At 38.9% G+C, this 27,949-nt stretch overlaps 1 protein-coding gene across 2 annotated transcripts; it reads right to left on the reverse strand.

Annotated features, from left to right (window-relative positions):
* KCTD18 (potassium channel tetramerization domain containing 18) lies at positions 1 to 27,949 on the reverse strand. 2 transcript variants are annotated; one of them, XM_036856905.1, is made up of 7 exons: positions 27,820 to 27,949; positions 25,198 to 25,433; positions 23,414 to 23,625; positions 17,742 to 17,935; positions 16,537 to 16,631; positions 10,177 to 10,279; positions 368 to 2,045 (listed from the first exon to the last, which is right to left on the reverse strand). In XM_036856905.1, exons 2-7 carry the CDS (start codon positions 25,355 to 25,357, stop codon positions 1,538 to 1,540), a joined length of 1,272 nt encoding a protein of 423 aa, XP_036712800.1. In that variant the 5' UTR covers positions 25,358 to 25,433; positions 27,820 to 27,949; the 3' UTR covers positions 368 to 1,537. The 2 variants fall into 2 exon arrangements, with proteins under 2 accessions (XP_036712801.1, XP_036712800.1); XM_036856906.1 differs by lacking the exons at positions 25,198 to 25,433; positions 27,820 to 27,949 and having other exon boundaries at positions 1 to 2,045; positions 23,436 to 23,539.

Raw genomic sequence — 27,949 nt, forward strand, 5'->3', positions numbered from 1 at the left:
TCAAGCAATGCCAATAATATCCTAAATGGAAGTTCTCAAACTCACTATGATCTTTAATTTTCAGAAGACCTGGATTCTATGTAATAGTATTTTTCAAGGTGACTGAATATTTTATATATTCCCCAGGGGAATATCATTCATGAATCTTTAGCTTTAAATATTCACTTTTTCTAGCCAAATAAACCACTCATTTAAAAAAGGCTGCTGGTATTTGGATAGCTATCCAAAATTGGTTTAACGATTTCATACGTTAACTAGACAAGAAAGCAATTTTGTGAGCGGAAATAGATAACCTATATAAACGAACAAGCTTTCAAACTACTAAAGGGCTCCAAGGCTTAAAAATAAGTACAGTCACAGAAAAATGTCACTTTTTACGGAAAGGTTTTTTTTATTTTGTAAAAAGTAATGTTTTGAGTATATTTACTTTACTCTTTTAAACCAGTACAAGTACAATGATAAGCACTGAGTAAAAAGTACCCTGCTTTATGAACTTATTTTTAACACACTGACGGCATACTGCTCACTGAAGACAGAAATATGTGATCCAATTATAAAACATAACATGTACGTGTAAACACATACAACTGAATAGTTGTGAAAAAATAGATTAATCAAAATACTCTGTTTTAAAATATTAAATTCAAGTTATGTGGAAATTTTATGCATAAAAAATCATATTGTATAATCAGAATAACTCTTTAATGGTCATTTCTGAAAAAAAATATTAACTTTAGTTAAAAAGTTAATACATTTCTCTTCAAAGTACTTTCAAAACTTCACTACTCAAATGAAAAATAAAATATTTTAACAATTCATTCCATGACATGTTATATAGTTCTTATTCCAAGAAATCTTCTGGCAAGGTATAAATAAATCTGTTAACGGAAAAGAGTAAGAAAAGCCAATCTAGGAAAGAAAATTGTTCCATTAAGTGAGAGTCAAAGTGTGATCTCAAATTACTGTCTTTTTTTTCCCCTCCCCATCATTTCTTTTCATGCTACCTTTTGAGACTGAGCGTGCCCTGCAGGGAGTTCACCTTGATCTACATTTCTCTCAAATCTCCCCCCATCTGGGACATAGCACAGGGAAGCACTAATATCACCCTCTCTATTTCACCAGACTGAAAGCTAAGCCCAAACCTCACTCCTACCCCTGGGCTGCTGTGAGTAACATTAAATAAGTGCCTAAAATCTATAATTATTTCAGCAACAAAGTGGACTTGCTAGGGATGATTTTGCTCTACTGTTTTGTTGCCTTAATACCAATTAAACATTTAAAAAAAAAAAGCCCACACACATTAAAAAACCTGAAAAACCGTCCCTAGACAAATAATTTAAACGTTGGGAAAATGAGAAGTAAATATAGGCCCAACCACTTACAGTCTCCCTCCTCCATTCCTACTTCACACAATTCACCCTAAATAGAAAGAAACAAGCTTTCATCCCGACTGCATCGGGAAAGAGTGCCGCTTATTTGTATTAAACTGGCTGTAAGCTCGGAGAGGCAAACGGGACACCCTGAGTCCCCGTTTCCATCAATCGGTCTGGCCCTGCCCGTTCTCAGTCCTCGCGCCCAGGGCGCTGGGGGCGTCGGGGGTCGGCTCTGGGGACCCCGCCGGCCTGGCCGCGGGGCAGGCGGGCGGGGAAGGCCCCGCAGCACACAAGGGAGTCCGCTTCAGTTTTATCACTCGGTGCGGGGTGGCCTTTTTGTCGGAGAGCAGAACCTTAGCTGGAGGTGGGTGCGTGGCCCCGTTCTCAGCACCCCCGGTCCCGTGGGCAGCCTGGGGATGCCCGAGCAGCCCTGTGCCCACCGGGGACGGGGCTTTCGACGGTGCAGAGCGCTGAGCTGCCCTTCCTCCTGCAGCCGGGTTCACGGATGCCCGGGACCAGGGCTGCGGGGCACTGGCCGGAGGCACCCTGACGGAAGCCGAGTTCTTGACTTTAATTTGGGTGCTGGTGGAAGGCCCCAAAAATCGGACTGGCTTAGGACCAGTCTTACAGTTCACGCCTTCTTCTTCCTCTTCATTGGGCGCTATCAGTCGCCTGTAAATAGAGAAGCAGGTTCTTGTCAACCAGCTGGTCCTGTAAACCAGCATCTACTGGTTTAATAACTAATGAAAACGTCTCCAAAGTTTACCATGTGGATATCCAATTTTCCCAACACTGTTTATTGAAAACACCTTTCCCCATCGTATATTTTTGGCTCCTTTGTTGTAAATCAGTTGGCCTATATGTATGGGTTTATTTCTGGTCTCTCTCTTCTGTTCCACTGATCTGTGTGTCTGTTTTTATGCCAATACCATACCATTTAAATTACTATAGCTTTGTAATATAGTTTGAAATCAGGGAGCATGATGCCTTCAGCTTTGTTCTTCTTTCTCAAGATTGCTTTGGCTATTTAGGGTCTTTTGTGGTTCCATACATATTTTAGGATTGTTCGTCCTACTTCTGTGAACAATGTCATGGGAATTTTGATAGGGATCGCACTAAATCTGTATATTGCTTTGGGTAATACAGGCATTTTAATAATATTAATTCTTCCAATTCATGAATAGGGACTATCTTTCCATTTATTTGTGTCTTCTTCAATTGCTTTCATTAACGACTTACAGTTTTCAACATACAGGTTTTTTATTATCTCCTTGGTTAAATTTATTCCTAGGCATTTTATTCTTTTTGATGCAACCATAAACTGGATTTCCTTAATTTCTCTTTCTGATAGTTCATTACTAGCATATAGAAATGCAACAGATTTTTGTGTATTGATTTTGTTTATTAGTTCTAACAGTTTTTTGATGGAGTATTGAGGGTTTTCTATATATAATATCATGTCATCTGCAAATAGTGACAGTTTTACTTCTTCCTTTCCAATATGGATATTTTAAATTTATTTTTCTTGCCTAATTGCTCTGGCTGGGACTTCCAATACTATGTTTAGTAAAAGTAGTGAGAGTGGGGGTCCTTATCTTGTTCCTGATCTTAGAGGAAATGCTTTGAGCTTCTCACCACTGAGTATGTTTGCTGTAGGCTTGTCATATAAGGCTTTATTATGTTGAGGTACATCCTCACTATACCTGCTCTGTTGAGAATTTTTATCATAAATGGATGCTGAATTTTGTCAAATATCTCTTCTGTGTCTATTGAGATGATCATATGATTTTTTATATGATATAAAAACCATTTGATAGATTGTTTCCAGTTCAAGATGACAACATAGGAAGATACTGAACTCACCTCCTCCCATGGACACACTGAGTCTATAGCTACATATGGAACAATTTCCTCTTAAATAAAACCTAAAGGCCGGCTGAGTGACAACTACATATTGGGCAAATGAGAAGAAAACAACATAGAAGCAGGTAGGAGAAGCTGGAACACAATCTTGCCATAAACCCGTTCCCCAATGCAGTAATCCGCAACCAGGAAGAAAGTCAAAACCTGCATCTTCTCCCTGAGGAGGGAAAGATTCAAACCCCACATCGGGCTCCCCAGTTTTTAAGACATGCACTTGAGAGATGAGCCCCCAAAACATTTAACTTTGAAAATCAACAGGGTTCAAGTCCCAAGGCCCACAAACTATAGCAATCTGATAAACAGCTCTTCCAGGGTCCACATGCTCAGATTCACCCACCCCAGGGCCCAGTTCAAAGGTGGCCAATTGCACCCAGACTTAAATAGTAAAGTAGCTCACCTGCTGATAGAAAAGTGCTGGCCTGAGGGGCAGGCGTCTAATTTAACACACACATCTAGAAGCCTGCTGGAACACTCTCTGGTAATGAAGACTAGCAGGTACCATCTTCATGCTCTCCCTTTGCTGTGCTCCAGAGCACCAGTATTTCCTGGAAGAGAGCTTTTATACTCGTCTGGAACCCTCACTTTTTATGGCTCTTAGCCAGGGGACACCTCCTGATTGCCTGGTTCTGGAGGCCAGTGGAGCTTGCATTCCTGGTCCCATGGGACTGTAACAATTGGTGTTACCCAGAAAGGAGCTCATAGCCTTGTCTGGTACCCCAATTTTTGCAAATGCTGCCAAGAGACACCTCTACATTGCATGGCCCTGGTGGCCAGTAGGGCTTATGCTTGTGGGTCCCACAGGACTGTAACCAATGGAGAAAGAGTTCTTAAACAGCTACCACCCCAGGATGCAGCAAGAGGCAACAGACCCAGAAGCTCAGTCTTTCCGTGATGGAGGTCTGTTAGCTGATCATCATGACTGCAGCCTGAGGGGCAGATTTCTAATTAAACATGCATCTAGGGGCTGACTATAATCTTTCCCAGAGACCTCATAGGGTGGGTGCTATCTTCACACCCACCTTCTGCCACACTCCAAAGTGCCAGTGTCTCCTGAAGGGGAAATTTACATGCATCTGGTCCCCTGGTTTTTGTATTTGCCACCCACAGCATGCCCCTTGATCCCTTGATCCCCTGGCTCTGGTGGCTGGTGGGACTTGCATTCCTGAGTCCCATGGGACTGTGGCAATCAGAGAGATGGTTCCTGGCAGGCTAACATCTACAGGACACTGCACAGACAACAGACTAAGGAACATCCCCCAGTCTTTCTGCAAAGGAGGCCTCTTTGCTTGTCCTAGTGCTTCGGCCTGAGGGGCAGGCCTCAGGTTTGGCACACATGTATTGCCAAACAGAGCTGCTCTCAAGGAACATAGGCTGTGAATGCCATCTTGGTGCTCTCTCTCTCTGCCTTGCTCCAGCTCCTCAGAATCTTTCTGAAAAGAGCTTATACACTCAGCTGGAGCCCCGATTTTTGCAGCTGCCACCAAGGGGACACCTTCAGATTGCCTGGCTCTGTTGGCCAGCAGAGCTTACACTTGCAGTCCCACAGGACTGTATATATTTGTATAGCTCTAAAAGCTGCCGCCTGAGGATCTGGCTTCCAAGCAGCCTCAATCTAGGTGATGAGATCCTCGCCTTTGGGACACTGACAGGTCTTGGCTCATCCTCAACTACTGGGAGTTATTAAACATATAATAGGCTGCTTGGACAATCGCAAAGGTTTGAGAGTCAACTAAGAGCTGGGGCAGGGCCAAACAATAAGGTTCATCCTCTGCACAAGGCTACTCTTTCAAAACTGAGTGAGGTGGTTGTTTCATCTACTGTATAGAAACCAACACAGAGAGTCAAGTAAAATGAAGAAACTGAGGAATATGTTCCAAATGAAAGAACAAGATAACATCTCAGGAAAAAACCTTAATTAAACATAGATAAGTAATTTAGCTGAGAAGGAGTTCAATAATGGTCATAAAAATGCTCACCAAACTGGGGAGAAGAATGAATGAACACAGTGAGAACTTCAACAAAGAGATGAAAAATATAAGAAAGTACCAAATAGAAGTCACAGAGCTGTAGAATACAATAACTGAACTGATAAACACACTAGAGGGGTTCAACAGCAGACCAGATGAAGCAGAAGAAAGGATCAGTCAACTCAAAGGCAGGGCAGTGGAATTCACCCAATCAGAGCAGGCAAAAAGAAAAAGAATGGAAAAAAAGTGAAGATAATTTAAGGGACTTATGGGACAACATCAAATGGACTAACATTCACATTATAGGGCTCCCAGAAGAAGAGAGAGAGAAAGGAGAAGAAATCTTATTTGAATAAATAATAGCTGAAAACTATAGCCGAGAAAGGAAAGAGACATCCAGATACAGGAAGTCCAGAGAATTCCAAAAAAGATGAACCCAAAGAGACCCACACTAAGACACATTATAATTAAAATGTCAAAAGTGAAAGACAAGGGGAAAATCTTAAAAACAGCAAGAGAAAAATAACTTGTTATATACAAAGGAACCCCCATAAGACTATCAGGAGATTTTCAGCGAAATTTTGCAGGCCAGAAAGGAGTGGCATGATATATTCAAAGTAGTAAAAGAAAAAAATCCAACCAAGAATACTCTACCCAGCAAAATTACCATTCAGAATTGAAGGAATAATAAAGAGTTTTCCAGACAAACAAAAGCTAAAGGAGTTCATCACCACTAAACTGGCCTTACAAGAAATGTTAAAGGGACTTCTTTAAGCTGAAAAGAAAGGGCACTAATTAGTAACAACACATATGAAAGAATAAATCTCACTGGAAAGGTAAATATATAGTAAAGGTAGTATATTAATCACTTATAAAGCTAGTATAAAGGTTAAAAGAAAAAAGTAATAAAAATAACTATGATTACAATAATTAGTTATGGAATACACAATATAAAATGATGTAAAATATGACACCAAAAACCTAAAACGTGGCAGGGGATAGTATAATGTTGAGCTTTACAATGGAATCAAACTTAAGTTGTTATCAACTTAAAACAGACTGTTATAGATATAAGTTGTTATATGTAAGCCTCATGGTAACCACAAAGCAAAAACTTATAGTAAATACACAAAAGATAAAGAGAAAGGAATATAATCATACCACTAAAAAAAGTCATCAAACCATAAAGGAAGAGAGCAGGAGAAGAAAGGAACAGAGAGGAACTATAAAAACAATCAGAAAACAATCAACAAAATGGAAATAAGTACATACCTATCAATAATTACCTTAAATGCAAATGGACTAAATTCACAGAGTGGCTGAATAGATCAAAAAATAAGACCCATCTATATGCTGCCCACAAAAGACTCACTTAAGCGTAAGGACACACACAGACTGAAAGTGAAGGGATGGGAAAAGATATTCCATGCAAACCAAAAGAAACCAAAAGAAAGCTGGAGTAGCTATACTTTTATCAGATAAAATAGACTTTAAAACAAAGACTGTAATAAGAGACAAAAAAGGGCATTACATAATCTTAAAAAGGTCAATCGAACAAGAGGATATAACATTTGTAAATATTAATGCACCCAAAATAGGAGCATCTAAAAAATAAAGCAAATATTAACAGAACTAAAGGAAGAAACAGAGAGCAATACGATAATAGTGGGGAGCTTCAATACCCCACTTACATCAATGGATAGATCCTACAGATAGAAAATCAATCAGGAAACATTGGCCTTAAATGACATGTTAGGCCAGATGGACTTAACAGATATTTACAGAACATTCCATCCAAAAATAACAGAGTACACAATCTTCTCAGGTGCACAGGGAACATTTTCCATGATAGATCATGTGTTAGGCCACAATACGAGTCTCAGTAAGTTTAAGACAACGGAAATCATATCAAGCTCCCTTTCTGATCACAATGGTATGAAACTAGAAATTAATTACACAAAGAAAACTGGAAAATTCACAAATACATAGAGATTAAACAACATGTTACTGTACAACCAATGGGTCAAAGAAGAAATCAAAAGAGAAATCAAAAAATACCTTGAGACAAATAAAAATGGAAATGTAACATACCAAAATTTGTGGGATGCAGTGAAAGCAGTTCTAAGAGAGTTCATAGCAATGTTTACCTCAAGAAATAGGATAAATCTCAAATAAACAACCTAACTTTACACCTCAAGGAACTAGAAAAAGATCAAACAAAAGTTAGTAGAAGGAAGGAAATAACAAAGATTAGAATAGAAATGAATGAAATAGAGACTAAAAAGACAATAGGAAAGATCAATAAAACTAACAGCTGATTTTTTGAAAAGATAAACAAAACTGACAAACCTTTAGCTAGATTCACCAAGAAAAAAAGAGAGTACTCAAAATCAGAAATGAAAGAGGAGATGTTGAAACTGATACCATAGACATACAAAGGATCATAAGAGGCTACTATGAACAATTATATGCCAACAAATTGGACAACCTAGAAGAAATGGATTAATTCCTAGAAACATACAACCTACCAAGACTAAATCATGATGAAATAGAAAATCTGAACAGACCAATGACTACTAAGGAGATTGAAATCTCCTAACAAACAAAAGTTCAGGACCAGACAGCTTCACTGGTGAATTCTACCAAACCAATTCTTCGAAGAATTAATACCAGTCCCTCTTAAACACTTCCAAAAAATAAAAGAGGAGGGAACTCTTTCAAATTCATTAAGGCCAGTAGTACCATGATACCAAAACCAGACAAGGATGCCACAGGAAAATTACACACCAATATCCCTGATGAACATAAATGCAAAAAGTCCTCAAAAAAAATACTAGCAAACTGAATTCAACAATACATTAAAAGGAACACACATGATGATTTACTCCAGGGATGAAAAGATGGTTCAACATCCACAAATCAGTCAATATGATACACTACACCAACAAAATGAAGGAAAAAAATCACAGGGGACATTACTTTAAATGACCTTAAAACTGTCAAACTGTCAAGCAACCACTGTCAAAAGCCTGCCTGCTCCTTCCACTGCTTCCATCAGTTTCACTTCATGAAGATCACCTTCTGAACATGTGTAATGGCAATCCTCCAAGTCTTCTCCCTCTGACTCAGCACTGTTGTGTCTTCAGAGGCAAATATAAGATACTGAACTCTGATTTTTGGAAATGGGATCATAATAGCGTAGTGATTTGCAATATAATATAATATATTCAACCTCAAAACTCTACTGAACATAACTAAAATTTTGTAGGTGAGAAATGGTTCTTTGGGATCTCACAAGTACTTCTAAGTCATCGTTACCTGGTCCATGAATCAAAAATGATGCTTAATAAAATCCCAGAGGAAAAAGACAACTAACACAGAGGAGAGTTTCCATGAAACCATTTCTGCTTGCTTTATATTTTGTACACATCTTCCACTGGACTCTAGTCCAAGGTTGCTCCACCTGAGCACTATTGCCATTTGGGGTTCAACAATTCTTTGTCATGGGGGGCTGCCCTCTGCATTCTAGGACGTTTAGAAGCAACCCTGGCCTCTACCCTCTGGATGCCAGCAACATCCCCCACCCGACAGTGTCCCCAAACGTTACCATATATATCCCCTGGGGAAAAAAACCACCCCCAATGGAGAACTACTGCTCTAGACCCAAATAATATTTGCTAACTATAAGTTCGAACACCAAAATAGATAATGATAATAAAATGAGCAAAAAGATCTGTTTTAACATATGATTTACTACTAAAAACTGAATAAAATTCTCTGCACCTCTGTGAAAGGTCCAGAGGGCAAAAGTAAGAAAGCAGTCTGAAATTTCATACGGGCACTGAATCAGATGCTAGAATAGATGATCAAGAAATCAGAATGTCTGAAAGTCATGAATACTACCCAAGATAATGAAAAGGAAATATAATTTTAAATGTATTTAAACCACAGTGAAAGACACAGATGTGGAGTGAATTCAGTGCTAATGATTTCATAGAACACAAGATAATACTACTAAATAAAAATGTTATTTGTGGTAACAGGAAGGAGAAAGGGATTCAGAATAAGTCACAGGAAATTTCAAATATTAAGTCTAATAGATTTCTTGACTATTGCCAATAAAGTCTGGGATTTCACTTTAGTGGGGAAAAATACTTACCACAGCATTCCCACTGTGTCCAGTAGTATTTTTAAAATCATACTCTCCCAAAAAGAACATACCATATAACTCAGTTTTAAAGAATTACTTCCACTTTTTACATAGTTCTGGTAACTTTGCATTTTTTTTTTTTTTTTTTTGGCCATGCCACACGGCTTGTGGGATTTTAGTTCCCCCACCAGGGATTGAACCCGGGCCCTCGGCAGTGAGAGCGCAGAGTCCTAACCACTGACTGCCAGGGTATTCCCTCAAGATTTACATTTTGGGGCTTCCCTGGTGATGCAGTGGTTGAGAATCCACCTGCCAATGCAGGGGACACAGGTTCGAGCCCTGGTCCGGGAAGATCCCACATGCTGCGGAGCAACTAGGCCCATGTGCCACAACTACTGAGCCTGTGCTCTAGAGCCCGCGAGCCACAGCTACTGAGCCCGTGTGCCACAACTACTGAAGCCCGCACGCCTAGAGCCCGTGCTCCGCAACAAGAGAAGCCACTGCAGAGAAGCCTGTGCACCACAACGAAGAGTAGCCCCCGCTCACTGCAACTAGAGAAAGCCCGCACTCAGCAATGAAGACCCAATGCAGCCAAAAATAAATAAATAAATAAAGATTTTTACTTTGATGGTAAGGCAGAATATTCACCTAGGTAATTAATAAGCTCAATGAGGTCAAGAACCATTATTCACTCCCCTAGTAAAGGCAGTAAAAATATAGGTCATAGATTAATTTTTTAAAAAATCAACAAAGGACAGATAACCTCTTTCGAATTGGGGCCATGTGACGCAGGCTTCCATGTAAAGGCCGCTCTTCCAGAGTCCAACATTCTATCAGCTCATGAGGCACCCGCCAGTAGCTAACACCTGGAAGATAAAAAGACAATTTAGAGAACCACTGTCCACTGCCAAAGGCTCAATAACACTTTTGTATAAGACCGGCCAGAAACAGTTTAAGGTTCATGCCTCCCATTTGATGAAGAGAAGTATAAGCAGGAAGTGCTCCCAAGAAGAGCCAGGGCAATAGTGGCACAGCTCATGACCCGGGTCCAGAAAAAGCTGGCTACCAGCCGCCCCAGCTCTGCCACTGATAACCAGCAGGTCATTATACAGACCTTGGGCAACTGAGTGTGTGCTGATTAAGGGCACAGGCACTGGAGCCAAAACTGCCTGGGCCTGGATCCCATTTCTGTCATTCACTAATCATATCACCTTGGGAAATTGTTCTCATCTGTGAAATGATGACAATAATAGTACATAATACATAATACATACATAATAGTACAGAATACAATAATAGTACCTTGCTGTGATGATTAAATGAGAAAATAAAAACAAAATGCCTAGAACAGGGCCTGGCACAGACTTAGCACTCAAGAGATGTTAGGTGCCTTTATTATAAGTCATAGTGTTGGTAGTAATATGAAAGGATTGGACAGTAGGGGTTCTAACACTTGCCCTGTCTACCTCACCAGGTTGCTGCAATCATCAAATCAGATAAATTTTGTGAACCACTCTGTAAGAGGCAACCACTATACAAATATGAGGTATCAATACCTTATAGGCATCTTTTCAAACGAGAATAATCTGTGTTCATGTGGCAGGCCAAGATTCCAGTCAAATTCACTTAATTTTTAAATCTGATATGTTTCTTTTTTTAAATTTATTCTATTGAAGTATAGTTGACTTACAATGTTGTGTTAATTTCTGCTGTACAGCAAAGTGATTCAGTTATACATACATACATATGTGTATGTGTATATAAATATTTTTTCATATTCTTTTCTATTATGGTTTATCACAGGATACTGAATACAGTTCCCTGTGCTACACAATAAGACCTTGTTGTTTATCCATTCTATATATAATAGTTTAATATGTTTCTGATTGAAAGCTGAAAATGTATTCCTTTTTTTTTTTAAATTTATTTATTTTTGGCTGTGTTGGGTCTTCATTGCTGTGTGCAGGCTTTCTGTGGTTGCAGCGAGCGGGGGCTACTCTTCGTTGTGCTGCGCAGGCTTCTCAGTGTGGTGGCTTCTCTTGTTGTGGAGCACGGGCTCTAGGCGCGCGGGCTGCAGTATCTGTGGCACGTGGGCTCAGTAGTTGTGGCTCGCGGGCTCTAGAGCGCATGCTCAGTAGTTGTGGCGCACGGGCTTAGCTGCTCCGCGGCATGTCGGATCTTCCCGGACCGGGGAACGAACCTGTGTCCCCTGCATTGGCAGGCGGATTCTTAACCACTGCGCCACCAGGGAAGTCCCTGAAAATGTATTCTTATGAAGCTTAAAAACCTTATGCTAAGTGAAAGAAGCCAGACACAAAAGGTTATATATTGTATGATTCCATTTATATAAATATCCAGAATACACAAATCCACTGAGACAGAGAGCAGACTGGTAGTTGCCAGGGGCTGAGGGGAGAGGGGAATGCAGAGCAACTGCTTAATGGATACTGGGTTTCCTTTTGGGGTGACAGAAATGTTTTGGAACTAAATAGAGGTGCTGGTTACACACACTGTTAATGTAGCAAATGTCACTGAAATGTATACTGTAATTAATTCTATGTTATGTGAATTTCACCTCATTTTTTAAAAAAAGAACCATAAAAATTATACATAGACACATTAAAAAAGGCTTAAAGAATGATGCTGAATAAAAACTGCTTGGTATTAAAAACAACAGTAACCTTTAAGTCCCAAGAAGGAACTTGGTGTCTTCTTTTTTAATCATTAAAGGGCTAGTAATAACAACCAACTTAGCAAGCTGGGCACATAAATTATTATATATAATAGACATGCCCAAATTCTCAAAGTCTATGGACCTCATTTTAAGATAACAAGTTTCTAGAACTGCTTGATCATACCCCCAAACCTACTTATGCTACAAAAACATCACCAGATCTCATCCATTAAGTTTTTATTTTTAAGTCAGGTTTATTGAGATATAATTTACATAAAATAAAATTCACTCTTTTTAAGTACACTGAGTTTTGACAGATGTATACAGTCATGTAACTATGGCCACAATCAAGATACAGAACATTTCTATCATCCCCAAAAAGTTCCCTCCTACCCTTCTACAGTTGATGCCCTGCCCTCCATCCCTTAGTTTTGCCTTTTCCAAAGTATCATATAAATGGAATCATACACCACATAGCCTTTTGTGTCTGGCTTCTTTACCATGATGTTTTGAAGATTCATCCATGTTGATATATGTATCAATAATCATCTCTTTTTATTTCTGAGTAGTATTCCATTAAATGGATATACTGCAATTTGTTTTTAAGACTTTCATTTTTTTCCTGCCTATAATTCACATTCATTGTACAAAACTTGAAAAATATAGAAAAGTATATATAAAAAAAAAATAAAAATCACTTCTAATCCTAAAACTAAGAATCATGGCTCATGACATTTTGATGTATCTCATTCCAGTCTTTTTTCTATTCGTATGATGTGCACATAATTGAAAACACATATTTAATTTTGTTTCCTGCTTTTGACCATTTCTTACTTTATCATGGGCACTCATCAACATAAAAAGTTATTCAAAATAATTTTATTTTATTTTATTTTATCATTATTATTTTTTCAGCCACGCAGCATGTGGGATCTTAGTTCCCCAACCAGGGATCGAACCCGTGTCCCCTGCAGTGGCTGCGTGGAGTCCTAACCAACAGACTGCCCAGGAATTCCCTCAAAATAATTTTAATAGCTATATCTCATCTATAACCTGTGGATGTGCCAATATGTATTTAACCCTGTATTATAGACATTTATATTGCTTTTATTTTTTCCCTATTATGAATAATGTTTAGTTGAACATCTCTGTTCATAAGCCTTTGTCTGCATTTGATTATGTCCTTAAGGTAGATTTCTAGAAGTAGAATTATTGGCTCAAAGAATATGAACAATTTTGATGCTATTGATACGTACTGATAAATTATTTCCAAAAAAAGTAATATGAATTTTATTCCTGCCAAGAATGCATGAGATCTTTACTAATGTGGTATATAAAAAAATAGTTCTCATTTAATGTATAGTTCATTGATAATGAGTTTGAACCTCTGCCACGTTTATTTCCTTTTCTGGGAATTTTATGGTCATGAACCTTATACATTTATTTGTAGGAGGGCTGAGCTGGTTTTCTAATCAATTTAAATAAACACTCTCTATTGTAAGGATAATCTTTGTCCAGTTAATGCAACACTTTTATCCAAGTTTTTTATTAGTTTTTAATTTTTATTTATGTTTTATGTTTTAAAGTTAATACATTAAATATTACGTAATCAAATTTATCTTTGTCTTTATGTTTTATTTAAGTTTATAATTTCTTTCCCTATTAAGAAATCAGTTATTTGCTTACATTTCATTATAGTCTATAATAGTTTCATTTTTCATTCATAAATCTACCTGGGATTATTTTCATAAATGATGTGAGGTTCAAGTTCTGTTTTTCTCCCAAGCATATTTCTCAAATAATCTTTTTTTATTGGTATTTAATGCTTTCTTATCACATAGTAATTTTATTCTTATAAATTTAATGGATTTTACTCCTGATCTCTGCATCTATTCTTGTACCAGAAAGACATGGTTTTATTAGTATAGAGCTACATATAGTATTTTTACCATCAAACAGAGTTAAACTCATCCCTCTAATGACTTCTACTTCCCAAAATGTTTTTGGGTATTTCACCTGTTTATTCTTTCAAAGGAATTTTAGAATCATCTCCTCAAGATTCTCAAAGAGGTCCATTGGTATTTTGGTAGGAATTGTGTTAAACCTATAATTTAATCTGAGAAACACTGACATCTTTATAATATTCAGATTTCAGGATCACGGTATGTCTCACAGTAATCTTCATCTCTTCTTTTTTATAGATGGATGGATGGATGGATGGACAGATAAATACATTTTAGCAGTTTTATTCGTAAAGGACCCAAGCATTTCTTGGTGGGGCAGCCTAGTTATTTCATTTTGTTTATTGCTATTGTGAATGGGATTTTCTCCTATAATTTCTAATTAATTTACCATAAGTAAGCTGCTAATCTTTTTTTATATTGTATCTAGGTAGCTTAGTCTACTAAACTCATCATTTGAAATACCTTTAGTTGATTCTTTTCGGGTTTTCTACAAAGACATATTGTCCACAAATAACTATAACTGTCTTCTTCCTGTCAATAGTTCTTTTTTTTTTTTTTTTTAATTTATTTATTTTTGACTGTGTTGGGTCTTCGTTTCTGTGCGAGGGCCCTCTCCAGTTGCGGCAAGTGGGGGCCACTCTTCATCGAGGTGTGCGGGCCTCTCACTATCGTGGCCTCTCTTGTTGCGGAGCACAGGCTCCAGACGCGCAGGCTCAGTAGTTGTGGCTCACGGGCCCAGTCGCTCCGCAGCATGTAGGATCTTCCCAGACCAGGGCTCGAACCCGTGTCCCCTGCATTGGCAGGCAGATTCTCAACCACTGCGCCACCAGGGAAGCCCAATAGTTCTTTCTCTTACTTCTGTTTCCTGTATTATGGCTTTCCACAGGCCTTCCAGAACTTTGTTAGATAACAATGATACTCTATTACATGCTTTCTAAAAAGTTAAAATCAGTCACACGCTTTGTTAAAGTCAGTGATCCCCGCTCTCTGCTCCAGCTTCCTGAGTCAGTGGAGGAAGAATCCCAGCCAGGCCCTCCCAAAGCTCCCCAGGCAGCCTGCTAGTCCAGCGGCACAGAAGGAGACAAGAACACCACGGGGGTTGTTCTTCAACTTAAGCCCAAGTGTCTCGAAGTCAATTAAATCTGAAGTAATAAGCGTAAAGAGAATAGCATTTTGTTCAACACACTTCATCCTATCTGTTTGAGGGGCATGATATGAAAAGAAAAAGGAGGAAAAGTGAGTGGGGCAAAGTTGAGGAAAAAAAGGATTGGTACTAGCATCCTGCCTGAAAGAGGAACAGCTGATAGAGAGTTTTAAAAAGCCTCTTCCTTTCCTTATTCAATCTTACGTGACTTGCAATGTCTCTCTCTACCAGCTTTTAAGATCATTTGAAGACTGAGATGTGTCTTATTTCTCTTTGGACAATTTTAGGACTTAATTATAGTGCTTGCACCTAATTGACACTCAATACATGTTAATTAAGAAAAAAATACTTAGGCATAGAACAGTTAACCCTCTGTGATCTTTAAGCAAGTGGCATGTCTCTCTGAGACTTCTTTTCCTCATCAATAAAATCGTAAACAGCATACCGGGTTGTTTTAGGACTAAGAGATACTGAATGTAAACTACATATCACACTGAATATCAAGCAGCATTACTATTATCAACTCACATAAGCAGCTTGGTAAAGACAGTCAAATTTCAAAGTGTGCATTTAAAGAATATTTGTTTTCTAAGGGCTCTTTAGATATCTTCCCAGTATTATTTTCATTTTCTCTCTCTTTTTTTTTTTGATTACACATTTTATGCTTAATTTAGAGGTATACTTCCTAGAACAATGCTAGGTACACAGTAGGTGCTACAGAAACTCTTTTTATTATTTTTTTTGTAATAAATTTATTGTATTTATTTATTATTTTTGGCTGCATTGGGTCTTCGTTGCTGCGCGCAGGTTTTCTCTAGTTGCAGCGAGTGGGGGCTACTCTTCGTTGTGGTACGTGGGTTTCTCACTGTAGTGGCTTCTCTTGTTGCAGAGCACGGGCTCTAGGCTCGTGGGCTTCAGTAGTTGTGGCACGCGGGCTCTAGAGCGCAGGCTCAGTAGTTGCGGCGCACGGGCTTAGTTGCTCTGTGGCATGTGGGATCTTCCTGGACCAGGGCTCGAACCCGTGTCCCCTGCATTGGCAGGCGGATTCTTAACCACTGTGCCACCAGGGAAGCCCCAGAAACTCTTTTTAAATTGAACTAAATAAGCATAACTAACAACAGTGTATTTTAGGTTACTGTATTATAGATTATTAATAATATCTAGCAACTCATGGAGTTAAAGATTTGTTAGTAAACTGCCTCAGTGTTACTATAAGGTGACAACTACCTGGACCCACACCAAAAACATTTTCTCAAAAAAAGAAATGCTGTATTTGAACTTGCTTTGTCTTATTAAGGAAAAGTCTACCTTCCGCCATGAAATGAAAGAATTGTACTGTACCTTTTCCTTCCCAGGCATCAAAGGCATCCATCATTTTCTTCAATTCTGCTACGGAATAATAGCTCCAAATATACTGAACATTATTTCCTGCCTCCCTAGAAATATTACAAAAGGTAATGAAAATATACTACCTAGGTATGAATGTGTATACATATACACAGCTAATAGACACTCAATAAGTGCTTGTTAACTAAGGAAAAAAAATATGTAGGTAATGAGTAGTTGTTCTTCTGTGATCCTTAAGCATATATATGTATATATATGTATATATATATGTATATATATATTCTATATACGACATACTAGATGAGCGTAATATACTATACTTACGTACTAACCTACATTTGATCTCTTTTTTACTGCGGTAAAGTATTTGTTAATTCCACAATATAAACTGTGCAGACAAATCAACAAATCTTTAAAATAAGTTTTCTTAAAAAATCACCTAACTCCAGTAAAGTTAGAAAAGGTTCAACTTTGACTAAAACTTTCCTAGCACTGTCAGGCACTTATATATCATATACAAACATCCCTGCCTGTAAAGAACTCAGAAAATGATAACATATTAATTATCTAAACAGCAAGCTCATGTGGTCGTGCATTAGTCACTGACATGTGACCCAATCCAATCTCTCAGAGAATTACAAAAAAAATTTTGCTAAGTGAATTGACTAGTATAAATGAGATTACAGGGAAAATATTAACAGAATAACCCTTAAGAATTTAACATGTTCAAGGCATAGAATTTTAAAGTTGGGAGGGACCAGATGAAAAGTCTTTCAGCATTTCTCAAACCAGGACACCAAGACACAAGCCAGTCCTGGGTCCCTCAGTGGGCCTGCTGACTTCTAGGCCAGGCTTCTGTCCCTGGACTATAGTGGAGGGGAGATACCCAGGCATGTGGCTTTTCTTTTCTTTCTTTCTTTTCTCTTTTTATAATGCCTCTCAGGGGATTCTGATGACCACTCCCAGTTGAGAACCACTGTACTAGACCAAGTAGATGGCCTATTGCTTATACAGATGTGAAATGGTCTGAATTACAACCTCCTCATGAAACAGGCCTATCTCGACAGCTATGAGATTCACTCTGTCTGTTGAGAGGTACTGGCTTCTTTCCTAGTCAACCACATATTCCATTCAATAACACCTCTTAGAAGAGACCAAGACTTTATGTTGTTCCTTTTCATACTTAAACACAGACATACCTTTTAAAAATGCTTTTACTGTGAATTCTTCCTCCCAGCTGCTTATCAATTGCATCTGTTCCATCAGTTTTTGTAGAATATACACCAATAATTCTACTCTCACAGCTTGCACCAGATGTGTTAAGATAGTGGAGAACCCAAACTGTTGGTTTATTGCAAACTAAACCATACGAATCACAGAAGTCTGTTAAAGCCTGGGGCAAAAAAATATATAAAATTTGAATTTAATTCTGGAGTAAAGTAAAAATGAATTTGCTCTATTACTTTCACGTAAAGCTGTAATTTCAGTTAGTCATAAGGGAAATAAAAAGATTATATATCTCAGCCTACCGTTTATGCCTTTAAAAACCAAACCATTTGTTGAATTTGGGGTATTGGGGGAGGTGGGGCAAATCACCACCCAAAAACCCAAAACCTTTTCAGCTAGAGAATCTTTTTCCACATGGAAATTATATTTTACTTCCTCTTCCTTTAGACTCACTACCAACATCATTTTAAAATCTTCATATAATAAGTAAAAGTTAAAATTCTTTCTTTTCCCCCCGATTTTCCATTTGACTCAATCTTCCTTTTACCTCCTAATGACTTGCCCCATGGTTGATGCTTATTCTTAACTCCAAATCCAATCATGGATTAACCAGATTAACTTGTTCTTTTTTTTTTTTTAACTTGTTCTTTTACACTGAAAGATATGAATATATGAACTCGATATATATATATAGTCTGAACTCATTTGGCATTTATCCACCTATTCACTCAATCACTTGAATACTAAGTACCTATGTGTGAATACTAAGCACTGTCTAAGGCCTTGGAGACATAATGGTGAGCAGGAGACAGAGTCCCTCCTTGAGTTTATAGCTGATGCAGAAGACAGACATTAAATAAGCCATCAGCACACAGTGTAAGAAGTGGTACCAGGTAAGCCTACGAGGTGCTAAGGGGCACAGAGGAAGAGGGCTTCACCCAGTGGAGTGGTACAGGCCTTCCCTGGGAGAAATGGCATTATTGCTGTGAGCTCTCTGAGGCTAGGCACTCTTTTCTGTTTTGTTTTGTATCCTAAGTGCCTAGAAAAGTACCTGATACAAAGGAGATGCTTAATATTTACTGACTCAGTGAAGGAAAAGAGGACCCTAACATGTGTTGCATTTTCATTTAATATTGCCATCTAACTCCTGTATTGGCTTTTATCTTCACTTGCACATCTATGAAAATCACCAACAACATTATAAACCATTCAAGGGCAAAAACTGCATGTCATATTTCTTTGTGTCCCACACAGTCCCTAGAACAGGGTCCTGTATGTCAAAAACATTTGAAATAAATAGGAGTTGGCTGGCAGAATGAATGTTTGCATGCTATGTCTGTCGTGCATACAAACCAAGAATGAAAGACTATAAAGGTGAATGTTAATCTGTCCCAACTTTCCAGTTCGGCTTTTTTAGCCCCACTCTGCAGATACGGCAAACAGCACCAAAAGACTGTTTGACAACTCAGTTTATAAATAATTCCAATAGCAGAACCCATACAACCATGCGAATTCCCGAAGGGGATCTGGAACCAAATCAACTTTCTCTTCATGCTGCACTCCTAATATCCATACTGTCAGCTTGCTCTCCTAAACACTGACATCCAACTCAAAGAATTCAAACCAATTCAGACCACTTTTCACTATGAACAATTATCTAGGAAAAATATTTTTCTTAGATGTTCAAAAGTGCTAATTAATAGCAAATATACTTATCAATAAGACAAAAACAGATGAAGCTGTTCAAGTCATGTACAGACATTTCAAATGTGATTTAAAACAGAAGCATCTTAAAAAAAGATTTACTGATCTCAAGGTGAACTAATCAAACTGATGTTTTAACTTAGTAACAAACTGCTACACTCACTAAATCAGGTAAGGGATTTTATACAATCTTTTATTTATCATGACCATCCTTTTAAAATATCACTTCAGTAAATGAATTAATCCCACTATACCCTCACATACTACAGTACTACTCTTAATTTAAGAAGAACTTCAAGAGCAGAAGAGTTCTATTTAAAAAAGCCATCAAAAAGTATTAAACCTTCAATGAGGAATAAAAACTCCATAAACTTTTGAGTGGCATGGTAATACACTTTCCTGGAATAGAATTTTGGCCTTAAAAAATGAGTAGTGGTAATTAAGAAACATGTCTTCAAAAACTGTAAGAAGTAACAACACATTACTAAGTAACCAAGAGATCACTGAAGAAATCAAAGAGGAAATCAGAAAATACCTAGAGAAAAATGACAATGAAAACATGATGATCCAAAACCTTAGGGATGCAGCAAAAGCAGTTCTAAGAGGGAATTTATAGCAGTACAATCCTACATCAAGAAACAACAAACATCTCAAATAAACAATCTAACCTTGCACCTAAAGGAACTAGAGAAAGAAGAACAAACAAAACCCAAAGTTAGTAGAAGGAAAGAAATCATAAAGATCAGAGCAGAAATAAATGAAATAGAAACAAAGAAAACAATAGCAAAGATCAATAAAACTAAAAGCTGGTTCTTTGAGAAGATAAACAAAATTGATAAACCTTTAGCCAGACTCATCAAGAAAAAGAGGGAGAGGACTCAAATCAATAAAATTAGAAATGAAAAAGAAGTTACAACAGACACTGCAGAAATAGAAAGCATCCTAACAGACTACTACAAGCAACTTTATGCCAATAAAATGGATAACCTGGAAGAAATGGACAAATTCTTAGAAAGGTATAACCTTCCAAGACTGAACCAGGAAGAAATAGAAAATATGAACAGACCAATCACAAGTCATGAAATTGAAACTGTGATTAAAAATCTTCCAACAAACAAAAGTCCAGGACCAGATGGCTTCACAGGTGAATTCTATCAAACATTTAGAGAAGAGCTAACACCCATCCTTCTCAAACTCTTCCAAACAATTGCGGAGGAAGGAACACTCCCAAACTCATTCTATGAGGCCACCATCACCCTGATACCAAAACCAGACAAAGATACTACAAAAAAAGAAAACTACAGACCAACATCACCGACGAATATAGATGCAAAAATCCTGAACAAAATACTAGCAAACAGAATCCAACAACACATTAAAAGGATCATACACCATGATCAAGTGGGATTGATCCCAGGGATGCAAGGATTCTTCAATATACGTAAATCAATCAATGTGATACACTATATTAACAAACTGAAGAATAAAAACCATATGATCATCTCAATAGATGCAGAAAAAGCTTTTGACAAAATTCAACACCCATTTACGATAAAAACTCTCCAGAAAGTGGGCATAGAGGGAACCTACCTCAACATAATAAAGGCCATATACGACAAACCCACAGCAAACATCATTCTCAATGGTGAAAAACTGAAAGCATCTCCTCTAAGATCAGGAACAAGACAAGGATGTCCACGCTCACCACTATTATTCAACATAGTTTTGGAAGTCCTAGCCATGGCAATCAGAGAAGAAAAAGAAATAAAAGGAATACAAATTGGAAAAGAAGAAGTAAAACTGTCACTGTTTACAGATGACATGATACTATACATAGAGAATCCTAAAGATGCCACCAGAAAACTACTAGAGCTAATCAATGAATTTGGTAATGTTGCAGGATACGATATTAATGCACAGAAATCTCTTGCATTCCTATACACTAATGATGAAAAATCTGAAAGAGAAATTAAGGAAACACTCCCATTTACCACTGCAACAGAAAGAATAAAATATCTAGGAATAAACCTACCTAGGGAGCCGAAGACCTGTATGCAGAAAACTATGGGACACTGATAAAAGAAATTAAAGATGATATAAACAGATGGAGAGATATACCATGTTCCTGGATTGGAAGAATCAATATTGTGGAAATGACTATATTACCCAAAGCAATCTACAGACTCAAGGCATTCCCTATCAAATTACCAATGGCATTTTTTATAGAACTAGAACAAAAAATCTTAAAATTTGTATGGAGACACAAAAGACCCCGAATAGCCAAAGCGGTCTTGAGGGAAAAAAACAGAGCTGGAGGAATCAGACTCCCTGACTTCAGACTATACTACAAAGCTACAGTCATCAAGACAATATGGTACTGACACAAAAAAGGAAATATAGATCAATGGAACAGGATAGAAAGCCCAGAGATAAATCCACGCACCTATGGTCAACTCATCCATGACAAAGGAGGCAAGGATATACAATGGAGAAAAGACAGTCTCTTCAATAAGTGGTGCTGGGAAAACTGGACAGCTATACGTAAAAGAATGAAATTAGAACACTCCCTAACATCATACACAAAAATAAACTCAAAATGGATTAGAGACCTAAATGTAAGACTATAAAACCCTTAGAGGAAAACATAGAAAGAACACTCTTTGACATAAATCACAGCAAGATCTTTTTTGATCCACCTCCTAGAGTAATGGAAATAAAAACAAAAACAAACATATGGGACCTAGTGAAACTTAAAAGCTTTTGCACAACAAAGGAAACTACAAACAAGACGAAAAGACAACCCTCAGAATGGGAGAGTATTTGCAAACGAATCAACGGACAAAGGATTAATCTCCAAAATATACAAACAGCTCGTGCAGCTCAATATTATAAAAACAAACAACCCAATCCAAAAATGGCAGAAGACCTAAATAGACATTTCTCCAGAGAAGACATACAGATGGCCAAGAAGCACATGAAAAGCTGCTCAACATCACTAATTATTAGAGAAATGCAAATCAAAAATACAATGAGGTATCACCTCACACCAGTTAGAATGGGCATCATCAGAAAATCTACAGACAACAGATGCTGGAGAGGGTGTGGAGAAAAGGGAACCCTCTTGCACTGTTGGTGGGAATGTAAATTGATACAGGCACAATGGAGAGCAGTATAGAGGTTCCTTAAAGAACTAAAAATAGAACTACCATATGACCCAGCAATCCACTACTGGGCATACACCCAGAGAGAATCATAATTCAAAAAGACACATGCACCCCAATGTTCATTGCAGCACTATTTACAATAGCCAGGACATGGAAGCAACCGAAATGCCCATTGACAGACGAATGGATAAAGAAGATGTGGTACTTATATACAATGGAATATTACTCAGCCATAAAAAGGAACGAAACTGAGTCATTTGTAGAGATGTGGATGGATCTAGAGACTGTCATACAGAGTGAAGTAAGTCAGAAAGAGAAAAACAAATATCATATATTAACGCATATACGTGGAACCTAGAAAAATGGTACAGATGAACTGGTCTGCAGGGCAGAAATAGAGACACAGATGTAGAGAACAAACGTATGGACACCAAGGGGGGAAAGTGACAGGGGGTGGTGGTGGTGGTGGGATGAATTGGGAGATTGGGATTGACATATATACACTAATATGTATAAAATGAATAATAAGAACCTGCTGTATAAAAAAATAAAATAAAATAAAATTCAAAAATTCAAAACAAACAAAACAAAAGAAATAAAGGTATATAATACCGTTAAAAAAAATTGTAAGAAGTAAAACTGTCTCATTTTGGTTTATGTTACAACATGGGCTATACAAAATAACATACATTGCTTTGTGCATAATAAATGTATAATAAATGAATATTAGATAAACATTCATACATATATTGTAAAACTTAAGAAAATGCCAAGACCTTTTTAAGTTCTATATTTGACCTTAAAGAATATGTCTCCATTTCATTGGCCAAGTGGTCAGACAGGCTGTACGGATAAGGGATGCCAAAGTAATCAGCCTCTTCCTGCAGAGCAATGAGGGTTTGCTCCTCTGTGGGAATGTGAACTTCTCCATGAAGATAATCCAAAAGGTATTTAAATAGATGTCCATCACGGTCAATAACACAAGCCCCTAGAAAATATTCAGTTCAAAAATGATTGAATAGATACAAATGACCACGGTAAAATTTCAACATGTCAAACTAGAATTAGACTGAAGACCTCTACAATTAGAAATGTTTCTTTCTCAAAAGAAAGTTAATATCTAGTGTTCAAATAGGTTTAGTCAAATTTGGGGAGCCTCTGTATTCTCACCTACAAGGAAAACGTATTCTGAGTTCCATTAGAAATCTTGGATGCAAGGACTATATTCCCACTATGGCCTCTGCAAAAGCCATGGACACCTTAGACTGCTGGTAGAAACAGAAGCTTACCCTTAATCTCAACCCAGCTGGGCCAGGAAAGGTGTATGGAGTTCCTCCCTAATGAGGGTATAATGGGGTCCAGCATTTGTATGTCAGTGACCCTACAAGTCGACCTGTAGTGTTGCCAACAAATAAACCCTGGGTTCCTAGCTCTGCATGCCATTTGTTCAGACATATTAGGTTAGTTCCTTTGTATGAAACTTTAGAAAAGAAATGCTATACTGGTACTACTTTATGATAAAAGACTTTTTGTAGACAATTCAGCAGAATTAAAAAAACAAAAAAACACTTCTGTGTGAGGTTACTCTATGATTTCCTTCCTCCCTTGATTAGTTTAAGAAGGGATTAAGAAGGTGAAAACTTAGGGGCAGAGGAAACAACTCAGTCCCTGCTTACCACCTTTACACCAACAAACTTTCTGTCCAGATGGACATCAAGTCCTGGGCACCAGACATCAGTGAGTTTTCCATTCTTCCAACTGCCATTCATCTGGCAAAGCAATCTCTCCAGACCCGGGGTTACTAACAGCCCCTCGTGCTCTGAGCTCCTCAATCCCTTTTTTCTAACACAGAAGCAAGAGTGGGTTCTACGAGCCCCAGAACGCCTAAGATGTACAAAAAGCCTTACTTGCTCTGCTGAAGTTTCTTTACCACCAGTAGTAGGTTCAGTGAACCCCAGAGCACTCAAAGCAGACAGTGGTCCCAGGACCCTAACCCTTGTATTTTACAGTTTCTTCTGAAACACCAATTTTCAGTCCTGGGTGACTGACGGTATCACTCAACTGATGTTTTCTTAGGCATACACATCTGCCCACACAAGGCTCTGCAGCTGGACTAGGTGTGAGTTTAACACTAATTCTACACTGACAGTACCTGCCCTGTCAGCTATGAGGGCAGCTCCTTTCTCCAGAGAAATACATTTTTTAACTTGAAGAACACAGAGAGAAGCTAATATTTTTAATCAGGCTCAATACCTTTACCCATTGAGTTGTATGAATGGGACAACTTTCGAAATATGATTAATCCCCATAATTAGGTGATGGTTGGCCTTTACACACATTCACTTTTTTGTCAACTTTTAGTGACAGCATCACAGGTTCTAGAAACTGGTATTTAATTTCTCCATGTACTTAATGAATCTCCATACAGTCCCAATGATCTCAGTAATTAACATACTAAGCTAATACATTCTGTTGTAATTAGAAAAATGAAAGGGAATTTAAACTAGACTCCTATTTTAATGAATATTCATGATAATGCTTACAGACTTTAGATATTTACCTGATTCATCTATTTTTAGAGGAAAACGACCACTGAACATGGATGCCAGCATTGAGTCCTTAAAGCGGCACAAGGACTCCCGCCTGGCTGCGTAAATACAGCCACCCACGTTCAGTCGAAGAATATCCAACACCTCTTCTTCTGCCTTGTGACCTTCCATTGTTCTCTCCAACACCTGAAGTTTTGCCTTGAAACACTTTCAGAAACTGCAAAACAATGGTGGTCACAGTACCCCTCTGTAAAAACAAAGGACAATCACCATTGACATTTCCAACAATACATGAAATAGGTAATAAAAATAAATACATTCTAAAGTGGCTTAAAACAAATTCCTCAGCACTGGCAACACTGAATCGAAGGATTTAATGTAACACAAAAGAAGTTTGAGATATGCTGAGAAGCTGGAAAACTCTGGCTCAGAGGGTTTGTAAATGATAATGAAGTATTACCAACCAAATCAGAGCTGTTGAAATGACTGTTTAAAGAATTAAACAAGATAATGCATTGTCTGTTACATATAAAGCAAAGGTGAGGTGTGCTTATGATCTTCAGTATTCACATATCTTTTTAAACTACAGTAAGTCTGAGGGAGCTGTGTAGACTTGCAAAGGGGATCAGCATGTAGCATGGTATCAGGCTATTAGGCTCTACCACTTACTAGCCTGGGACCTTGGGCAAATACTTATCCTCCTCTGCCTGTTTCCCCATCTCTAAATTGGAGGGAAGGATGATGCCTACCTCAAAGGACTATCAGAGGAGTAATTGACAGAAAATATAAAAAGCATATAGAACGGTCTCTGGCTCAGAGTAAGTACTCAATAAATGATAAATATTACCTATAATAATATAAAAATTTACAAGAGGGTATATACTGAAGGACTTTATATTGGCTCTGGAGATTTAAGGAAACATAAGAGCAGAAATTATTAACAACAGTAACTGTAATTCTTAAGTTAGGTAACTAAGGAATATATAACTTATCAACTGAGATCAGAATTCCACGTATACCCAAAGCCAAACTGGTCCAGAAGAACAACAAATGTCATCTCTAAATAATCTGGCTTCTTCCCTCTGAAATAGCTGAAACTTTAGAGACATTCTAAGGATTTTATTTCTTAATCCATTCTGGAGATAGAAGAACCACAGCTGACTGTGGCACTGCTACAGAACCTAAGACAATATCCTGAGGAAAAATGTACTCCCAATGTATCTTCACGTTTCATAGCAAGTGTAAAATGGCTACCAATAGGCTCAACTACATCCATGGCCATTCACTTTGCCATCAACTTTGAGCATCCTTTCACAGATGCTTCAGTTTAGCCAGTTTCCAATAAGAGAAGGAGACCATTAGAGTCTGAGGAACACCATGTGTGTGAAACACAGTAGACAGAAACTATTATGGGCCAACAGTCCAGCCTTCAGCATCCACTTATCCATGTGACTTCCTACACTGCCTAAAAGTCCAAGGAGCAGCCCAACAATGAACCATGGGGAAGAACCACTTCTGAGGCCTGGAATGGAACTGGTTCACGCTGTCCCTGTTACCAGCTCCCTGGAATCCTACCTATTCTTCAAAGCTGCAGGCAAACCTCACTGCTTACGTGACCTTCCCAAGCACCCCCAGTTAGAATCCTTGCACAGTTCTCCCAGATATACTTTGTACCCCTGTCCACATATTATTCCACTTGACTCATCCCTAGTTGGGGGACTATAAGCTGCATCCCCCTTAACAATTCCCATTTACTGAATGCTACGTGCCAGCCACTGCAGGAGACACTTGACAGACATGACCTCATTCACACAAAAGCCCTACTGGGTAGGAGCTACTGACAGGTGAGGACACTGGAGAAAGAAATAGTAATGTGTGCAGGGTCTACACTAGGGCTGCCCTGCCGTAAGTGGTGGAGTCAGCCCCAATCCAGGTCAGCAGGACCAACTCCAAGTTCTTCCAGCTGCACCCCACACCGACTCCTTCAGCACTGTTTCTCTCCTGAGGCTCCTGACCTGGGCACTTCACTCACTAAGCGTCTGTCCGTCTGAAGACTCCTGTGGATGGCAATAGGAACACAGCAGCACCCTGGGCGCAAGGATTCAAGAGATACCCCTAAGGCAGAGGACCATCACCATTTCAAGGCCCGTCACAGGGCCCCACCTTCAAATGCACCCACTTGCACTCCCTGCTGGGTCGAAAGTGCCCAGCCCTCTGAGGTAGCGTGCCCAGACTGCGGTTCCGTGACCACCCGCATCAAAACCATCAGGGACACTCGCTGAAAATGCAGATTCCCGGACCACGACATAGACTCCGATTCAGAAAGTCTTAGGTGGGGTCGGGAGTCCCCCCCGCGGGCCCTACTTTGAGAAACGCTCAAGGGACTCGACCTCCTCCCACGACGCGGGACGAAAGGGGAGGGGCTGGGACACCACAAAGCCCCGCGGGGGTCTCCCCGCGGTCCGGGGATCCCGAATCGGCCCGAAGCCCGAGCCTGCAGCCCCGGGCGCCCGTGTTATCAGCGCGGCCCGGGCCCTTCATCAGGGCGCCCTGCCGCCTCCCGGGCCCGCGGCCCACCCAGCGCCCAACTCCTCCGCACGGGATGGGCGGGGTAGGCGGCCTCCCCGACTGACCTGCGGCCCGCCCGGCCCTTGGCGAGGCCGCCGGACGCCACGGGGCCCGACACGGAAGTGAGCGCTTCCCCGGCTGCTCGGCAACTCGTGTAGCAGCGCGGCCCTAGTACCGCCCCCGTGCGTCTCAGGC

Source organism: Balaenoptera musculus, chromosome 7 (genome assembly GCF_009873245.2).
Source record: "Balaenoptera musculus isolate JJ_BM4_2016_0621 chromosome 7, mBalMus1.pri.v3, whole genome shotgun sequence".
Taxonomy (NCBI): Eukaryota; Metazoa; Chordata; class Mammalia; order Artiodactyla; family Balaenopteridae; genus Balaenoptera; species Balaenoptera musculus.